General features: G+C 36.8%; 2 protein-coding genes across 2 annotated transcripts in view; both read left to right on the plus strand.

The window, feature by feature from the left end:
* Positions 1 to 673, plus strand: part of LOC142358006 (uncharacterized) — a 6,415-nt gene extending 5,742 nt beyond the window's left edge. The window contains exons 4-5 of the mRNA XM_075409482.1: positions 1 to 429; positions 578 to 673. The exon at positions 1 to 429 is cut by the window's left edge and continues 57 nt beyond it. Of these exons, the coding sequence (XP_075265597.1) occupies positions 1 to 345 (345 nt within the window). The 3' untranslated portion in view covers positions 346 to 429; positions 578 to 673. The remainder of the gene's footprint in view (positions 430 to 577) is intronic.
* A 65-nt stretch (positions 674 to 738) lies between these two features.
* Positions 739 to 1,792, plus strand: LOC142358005 (uncharacterized). The gene is made up of 3 exons (XM_075409481.1): positions 739 to 879; positions 1,092 to 1,368; positions 1,581 to 1,792. The coding sequence occupies exons 1-3, from the start codon at positions 739 to 741 to the stop codon at positions 1,790 to 1,792; spliced, it is 630 nt and encodes a 209-aa protein (XP_075265596.1).
* Positions 1,793 to 8,923: the final 7,131 nt, after the last annotated feature.

The following is an 8,923-nucleotide window of genomic DNA, read 5'->3' on the forward strand; positions in this document are numbered from 1 at the left end:
ATCTGGTGCGCAACAGTGCTAAAAGTGGGACACAAAGCTTTCATCGAAAAATGCGCCATGGAAGTCAGCTTCCAACTGGGACAAGAGAATTCCGATTTCCAGGCATACTTACCGATTGACGATCCGGAATTCACTCAGCACGAAAACGTCAGTCAGATTCTCCTAAATGAGAATGCTGGTTCTCAAAATGTACGTAGGAGACTTGAAATGAGTAATGACAATCTGGGTTCAACACATAGCGGGGACACTTTTCCGAGCGTGGGAGAAAATGCTGCTCATGTGTATAGTAATGAAAACGTGAATCCTCAACTAGATGATGGTAATGTTCTCCTTAATCCAGTTTAGGTCTCAAGAACCGTGAACGAACTTCACAATCAAAGTGACGAAATTGCTTTAGGAATTAACTGCAGTGCCATTCCTATCAGTCAGGTTTGCCAAGCTTTTTTTTTCAAAAGTATTGGTTCAGATTTTCTTCCAAATAAAGACAATTATATGAAAGTTATCCCATAAATAAGAAATGAAAAAATAAACATCAAAATTCATCAAACAAAATTTTAAAGAGCAACTGTTTCTGTAGTCACAAGAAGGTAGCTCTCAGCAAGAGGAAGCGAGTGGCTCAGTTGTGAAAAAAATGTCTTCTACGCCAAGCAATACCAAGAAGTTGAAACGTAAATTAATTAACCCTGATGAAGTGAAAAACATGCAAATTGGCCAACCCAGAGCACAAACCCTAATGCTATGGATGCCGCTGCCGCAGAGTTGTTGGATGCTGCTGAGATGATGATCAATCTACTTAGAGATCTAAAACCCACCTTGATCTCGCTTGGTAACCGCAACTACTGTGAGATACAGTTGTCTGCAGCAGCGGTAAAACAGCTGGTTGGTTGTTTTAAGATAGTTGTCTAACCCTTTTTTCGAATTTTTGTTGATTAGCAGATAAAGATAATCAATTTTTGTATGCAGCTTTGATCTTTTATTTGAGAATTTTTCATATATGTTGCACTAGAGCTGTCTTGAGAAAAATCTTTTCTAGATTTTTGTAGATGTTGTGTCTTCCAAAACCTGAGCCAAGGTTATTTCGTCTGTTTAAGACTGGCGAAATTGAAAAGTTGCGTGTCTCCTTGCCGTCAGCTAGACGTTTTGAGCCCAGTGAGAAACCCGTTCTTGAAATTCCGAAGGGTCCTGGCAAGGGAGGAGATCTGGTCTTGACAGAGGGAATAACTCCGCAGATTTTAGGGAGAAAGGCTTCAAAGAAACTCTGGTACAAGGAGGAGCTGAAGGCACATATGCTTTCACCAAAAGGCAAGCCGCGCAAGGGAACGGAGCCTAGAACCGACTTCTCACCAATTAGGAAGGAAACTTTCAAAGGTGATAAAGATTGTAGATTAAATGTAAAATTGAAGGTTTTTCTAATCGAGAGATCTAAATGGTTATAATCAATTCACACTTTTTGAAATGATTGGAATGGGGAACAAAGAAACTTCCGTACAGTATCAATTAGAAGCCTTTTACTTTTTTGTCTGTTAACTACTTCGCCGTTCTCGTTTGCGTCCCACATCTGCACTTTTTTTGGTCTTTAGAGTTGTTCCGGTTGAAGTACGGCAACGATTGGGTCGGGATGTATGAATTGGCAAAGACCAGCCTCAACAATCGTGGAAATGAGCTGAAATCCATTGAAAGGAGAGGTCACGAGGCAAGCGAAGGTGTAGATGGAGCCATTGGTGATTCGAACGGTCATCGAGAGTCAGCTGGAAAAAACAGTGACCAAGAAAATTGTTCGACTGAAGTTTGAAAAGGGTTCAAGCAAAGAGACATAAAAAGAACGTAGAGAAAATTAATAAAATGTTTCTCTTAAACTATTGCATAGTTGTTTCTGACTTTCTACTTTAACAATGTTGCTCCTATGTTATTCAGATCTTTTAAGCAGTTTCGCATATTTGATAAGCTTTTTGTATAACAAGCTTTGAGCTTCCGTTTCGAGTTTTAATTACGTTTATGTTGTTTTGTTGCTCACTTTGTTGAACCAGTTTACTGACTTTGTTCCATTTTTGTCAAAATTTCAACTCTTGATAAACCAGATTTTTCATATCTTCCGTAAAAATCTGCTTAGAACAAAAGATTTCTACGTTTTTAATTTGTTTTTGAAAAACCCTTCTATAAAATTGTTTAAGATGACCATGTTATCCAAAAAAATTGATTGGTCAGTACTTGCTCAATGTGATTATTATGCTGTTGAACGGTTGGTGCAAACTGTTGATCGGCCTGCTATGAAAACTGTGCAGCCAATGCGAGAAGCAATTTTTGAACGGAAACTAGCGCACAATAGTCATTGGCAGGAAGCATACAATGTTTTATGCAAATCGTATCAAGACCTTTCTCCCACATTTTCTATTGAGCACGACAATTTTGGTGGCTATAGGTTAATGTTTAGGGGAGAAGAAGCCGTTAGACCGCCATTTGTTTTCAAACGATTGCCCGTTGGTTTTATCCGACCAATACCTGAAGGCGTTGTTACTAACTTATCTGTGATGTCCTCAGAGAGGACAGGCCAACAGTTGTTGCTCTTAGGTCCCATTAGGTTTGTGAACTCGGATTGTAACCCCAATTGCGAGTACGGTTTTTCAAGTGACGCAGGTATTGTACAGCTAAGAGTTAGGAAGCGAATCAATCAAGGCGATGAAATTTTTGTGAAATATGGACCTGAATTCTTTGAAGCCAACTCTTGCCTCTGCCGAACTTGTGTTTTAACCCGTAGGTTGGAGGAAAAGAATGCAATATTGTTTGAAACTATTTTGGACGATCTCGTTATGGAAACAGCTGAAAATTTTTTATCTGAGCAAAAATTAAGTCAAAACATTCCACCACCAAAAAAGAGAAGAATTAGGGGCCGAGAAATGGTGGCATTGTACAACACAATGACCACAGCAGAAATCGAAATTACCTTAGATGATTATAAAGAATCCGACACCGACTCTGACCACGTAAATTTATTTGAAGACCAAAATGAACTGCTCAATTCTGAAGAAAACTCCGATGCAGGTGAAGTTGATAACATAAACGGCAGCGATTCTGAGAATGAGGACAGTCGGGGGATAGCCAGTTTGGACCCAACAGTTCGAATTCAGCACTATGTAGAACAACCTTTTGATACTCACTCAAACTACAAAGAATACATTTCCAGTTATCATTGTAATAATCAGGTCTCCTCGCCTTTGTCAAGCAATTTTGAAAACCCTGCATGCTCGTTATCAACGCTTCTTGATGAAAATTCTTGTTTGGATTTGAACAGTAGAGATAAGGTTATAAAAGAAAACGAATGCAAGATATACGACGGAAGCAACATTGGTTTACACGATGCTTCAACTCTAGCAGAACTTTTTTGTTCTCAATTTCATTTGTCAGATGAGGCATCGAATTGTCTATATTCGATGATCAAGGTTAATTTGCCTCCAGTCAATCGTTTTCCTTCAAGTAGTTCACATATACAGAGTCTAAAACAAAACTTTCCAATCAAACGCGTTTTTTTTTTAGAAAAATTCTTTTCAGTCAACATGTGTTTTGAGTTTTCGAAATCAGCTGAGGAACATCATCGAACGCTATAGGGACGTCATTTTGTCATATTCCCGACAGCGAAAAAACTTTCCTGAAAGAGATTTTAACCTTTATTTTCGCCAATTGCAGATATTGATTCGAGTAACACAATGGGTATTAACCTATCGCTTTTTACAGATGGTGTAAATATTAAAAAGTCAACGTTCAAAAAAGAATTGTGGCCAGTATGGCTACAAATCAGTGATCTTCCTCCGAAACTGAGAATGGCCAGGAAAAATTTTTTGCTGGCCGCTTTATTTGTCGGCCCTAAACAACCTAATTGGGAGATAATTGCATCTGAAGTAAGAGCTGAACTTTTGACACCAATTGAATTAGACTGTGAAAGCGGACGCTCAGTCACTGTGGATTTCAACGCCAGGCCATTAGTTTGTGACCTTTCTGCAAAATCCCACCTGTTAAATATGTATAAATTTAATGGATTTTACGGCTGTCATTACTGTACAGTTCAAGGGAAAACGATAGGTTAAACGCATGCTTATTACCCATTTAATCAATCAGGACACATTAGAGAACCGGAACTTAACGATGCTTTTGTTCAAATTACTGAAAACTTAGACTCTAAGAAAAAAATCAATGTTGCTGGTGTAAAAGGAAAAAGTGCATTCTCGTCTTTAATACCGGGGCTCCCTTTAACAGCACGAATTGATTACATGCATTGTGTACTTTTGGGTGTTTTTCCCGAAGTTCTAAAGCTCTGCTACAAAACACTGACTGCTCAAGAGAAAGAAGCGACAAACCAAATCATCAGCACACTTTCTTGTCCAAGAGAAATGATAGCGTATTCCAGGAAAATTCGATCGGTTGATGAAATTGGGCAGTTCAAAGCAAATGAGTACTTTAACTGGCTTTTTTACGTTAGCCCTCTGGTTTTTAGAAATCGCCTTCCTGAATACCTCTATTTACATCTATCTCGTTTAGTTTTTGGCGTTAGAATTCTACTTGAGTCTAGCAATTCCGAAGTGATCAAAGTAGCTGAAGACCTTTTGAAGAGTTGTTGTTGTGAAACTGTCACTATACATGAGGGTGATGCTCGCCTTGAAACAATAAATGTTCAGTCACTAGGACATCTGGCCGACCAGTTGCGTAGATTCGGGCCATTGTTTTGTTTCTCCGCTATGAGTTTCGAGGCCGCAAATAGAATTTTAGGCGAAGTCTTCAGCGGATCTACCTTTGAATGCGAAATTATATGCAGGCGAATTTTGCAAAAACATAGATTATCCTGTGCCGAAATACACAATGCAGAGATGAGGCGTCTTTTCAATAGAATCAAGGGACTAGGAAACGAGGAGTCTTCCTTCTGCGATGAAATGATTGAAACCACGTCATTAAAAAGCGGTCGCGTTATGTACCGGGGGCACTTTTCTTCAACCGTCTGGTAGTGAACGACGCCTATTTCGACTCTACAGCTTTCAAAAGATCGAAACATGGAAACTGTTTTGCCTCTTTTATTGAAAATGGCACTGAAAAGTTTGGGCAGATTTTTTACTTCGTTAGAATTCCGGGACCACCATTTTATGACGAAACGCAAGCAAATGTTAGCCTTTTTTCGATAATTGAAGACATTGTTTTAGTGAAGGGCTATGTTTTTTCTGCAAAAGAATCAGAACACGAAAATTTGGTTCCTGTCACTAATGAAAGTGTTCCGATACAGAGACTACGAAAATCCAAAATTTTCATATCTGATGAAACTATGTTCCTCTTTTGAGCATTCTTAGAAATAACTGCTGTTTTATTCGCTTCTTCTTTATTCATTTTGGTAAAAGAAATCAATTGTTGTGTTGCCAGTGATTTGCGAAATATCCTTTTTGTAATAATTCTTATCATAAATTGGTGATATTGAGTAAGCCTTCAAAAATTAGGCACAAAAAGTTCTTATTGTTTACAATGGATTTTTTAAATGTAATTTTGAGAACACTTTGATGGAAGTTGAACTATTATGATTTCAAATTGGAAGAGCGAATTCATTTTTCGTGCTCTCTTCATCTTTTTTAGAAATCTTTTACTACCTCCTCGACAGAATAGTTTTCACAAATTGCTGGATTTGTGTACCTCAATGTTTTGTCTGTCATTTCAAATGGGCAGAATTTGCTGAAATAGTCATAAGAACAGTTGTCTTTTTTCCCATTTCAGTAGCTGCTGGCTTTTTAATGTTTTGGAAACGCAGTTCTCTACTTTGTGCAAATAATCAAAGGGCACAAATGGCTGGATTTTTGCCCTCCAAAAGAAATAATATTCTTCGAAACTCTTGGTGCGCGGGTACAAAAAGCTCTTGTTGTTTACCGTGAAAATATTTTTATATAATTATGAGAACAGTTTGTTGGAACTGTTTTCATAGTTTTGAATCAATTCCACTTCACGTGCCGGTAGTCCGCTGTTTATATAATGCTCAAGTCGTTTTTAGTAAAGTTTTTTGTTATCTCATGTAATTGTAGTCCCACATGCTGATTTCGATAAGCGTTATATTACTTCTCAGCTTTTAAAGAGTGGATGCAAATCGTTGGATTTCAGCCCTCCACAAGCAAAAAATGTTCTCTGCTGCTGTTTTTGTTTTTTTTTAACTAGGTGAGCGCAGTTTGCTAATTTTGTTAATACGTGCAAGATTTTTGCGTGCAACTCACAATTAGATCTTTTTTCATTAAGTTGTCAATCTGTTTTTCATAAAACTATAGTCTCTGTCCCCTGCTTATGAGGTTGCGCATAGTCATCAGAAATTGTTGAGCGAATTTATTGTTCCTGATTTTTCATGTGAATTTAGGAATCTCTTTTTTTGCACTTCGACAGAATAGTTTTTAAAAATTGCTGGATTTTTGTACCTCCTCAAAAAAAATGTTTTGTCTGTCGTTTTAAACGGGGCAGACTTTGCTGAAATAGTCTTAAAAAACATCTATATTTTTTTCCAAAATCAGTAGCTGCTGTTTTTGTGCTTTTTTGGGAACACAACTCTCTCTACTTTGTGCAATTAATGAGTGGGCATAAATTCTTGTATTTGAGCCCTCCAAAAGAAACAATGTCCTCGAAAGCTGCTGGTGCGCGGGCAGAAAAAGCTCTTACTGTTTACAATGGAAACTTGTCATATAAGTAATTTGGGAACAATTTGCTGGAATTGTTCTCATACTTTTGAATCGACTCCATTTCTCCCAGGAGTAGCCCGTTGTTTATTTAAGGCTCAAATCGTTTTTAGTTAATTTTTTTGCTTTTTTGTCTTCTTGGAAGTTTGGTCCCAAATGGTGCATTTCAAAAAAGGTTAAATTAATACTCGGCTATTAAAGTGTGGACGCAAATCGTTTAAATTTAGCCATCCCACAAAAGAAAACTTTTCTCCGCTGCTCTTCTTGTTTTTTTAAACAAGAAGAGCTAGTTTTGTTTGCTAGTTTTGTTTATAAATGCAACATTTTCTCACACAACCCACAAATAATTCATTTTTCAATAAATGGTCAATCTGTTTCATATTTAACTGTATTCACTGTCCCTGCTAAGGTTGCGCATAGTCATTTTTTTTGGCAATCATGAAAGATTTAATCCAACTCAACCCTGAAAGACTGGGTTTTATTCTGTCCAGAAAACCCAACTCTCGGCGTCTTTATGTCCAGAGAGGTTGCAACTTCTGGCTCATCTACCCAGTCTTGGTATTTTTTCACCAAGGCTTGGCCTCTGGAAGATCTTTGATTCAGCTTGATAAGCTCTGATATTCAGTTGGGGTTGTTGCTTTTCTGAAACGAACCTAGAAATTTATGGTGGGTATTTTTTATTAATATCGTGGAAAACGTTAAAGGGCTCGTTTTCCAATTCAAGTTTTCTTTATAACGCGGATGCAATGAGGTAAAATTATGCGTAAGAAAAACTTCTGAAAACAATCTTCTAACAAGCTTTGAGACAAAACAAAATTATGCAATTTTGCTCTTTATAGAATTTAAAGGAAAAGGATTGAGGCAGCAAATAAAAACAACTTTTTGTAATTACACTATGGTACCAAAAAGCTACGTACACCTGAAGATTTTTTAAGCAATACAAACACCAAATAATATAAGATTTTGTGTTCAAATTTGTTCTTTAATAACGCGTGATCACAACTTTAGCTCTTTTAACGTCTAACAGACGGTTTGTATAGTTTTTAAACAGGTTTCTCACGACTTCTGCGTCAATTTCGCTCCAAATTTCAAACATTTTTTTCTAAATTTCCCCAGAAAACTCTGTTTTGGTAATCGCTGCAACAAAATCGCCCATAAATTTTCAATAGGATACAGATCTGGACAGTATGCTGGCCATTTCGATACTTTCCACTCCTTCTCTTGTAAAAAATTGACAATAATTTTTGATTTATGCACAGGAGCATTATCTTGTTGAAAATTAATGTCCAGAAAATGCAGTTGTTCTTCGTAATTTTCCAAAATTTCCAAACCTCAGTCAATTTTTAGCTTGTTTTGATACTTAACAAGCATTTTTCGTCTATCTGATTGTATTGGGATCTTCCAGAACATCGGTAACAAAGTTTTTTTCTGTTTTTTTTGACAATTTTGGGGGTCTTTCGCTCGATTTTGGGCCTCGAAATTGTTATTTTTCAAGTAACGTTTTTATAAATACTATGCACTGGATCTTGATTTCAAGTTGAGTTGCTTTTGTTTTTGACCATGAAAATTAGACATCTCGTAGCGCAACAACTTGGCAAACGGTGAAAGAACAAAACGGTTTAACCATCTTTTCTGTTTAAGCGGAGAAAGTGAGAATGAAATTTCTCTGGAAACTTCTGAATTTCACACCTTTTTTCATGACAGCGCAAATCATGCCTATGAAGCACAAATCATGCTTTGAAAGCAGAAATCATGCTGTACGTAGCTTTTTGTACCACAGCTACGTACAGCATGTACAACTACGTACAGCATACTGTGAAATACCACAGTGTATTTCAGCATTTTAGTTTCTTTTTTAATGGACTTTTCCGTTCAATTAGAATTTTTCAGGTGAAGAAAAAGACATAAATTTTTTACTTCCTGATAGGACGTAATTTTGGCTGTAAACAACTTTTTAAAATTATAACATTTTTTGAGAATAATCAGGAACGGAAGTGAATACCTGCACCACTCTAGCAGTGCAATTCATTCCCAAAATTTAATGAAATCGAATTTTCTGATAATCGAATCCTTTTTGCGGACGTGTCTCGTTAATAAACTCCTTTTCATCCAAGCCAGTGTAAAGCTTGCTGTTGTTTTTTCAGCAAAAATGATTACTTTTGCAAATTTTAACAGTAACGATTTTCCTTGATTTTTTTTTCAATTTTTTGTTAAATAAAAGAAAATTGGCTCCGAAATTGTTA

Source organism: Convolutriloba macropyga, unplaced genomic scaffold, assembly GCF_964194025.1.
Source record: "Convolutriloba macropyga unplaced genomic scaffold, txConMacr16.3 SCAFFOLD_1959, whole genome shotgun sequence".
Taxonomy (NCBI): domain Eukaryota; kingdom Metazoa; phylum Xenacoelomorpha; order Acoela; family Convolutidae; genus Convolutriloba; species Convolutriloba macropyga.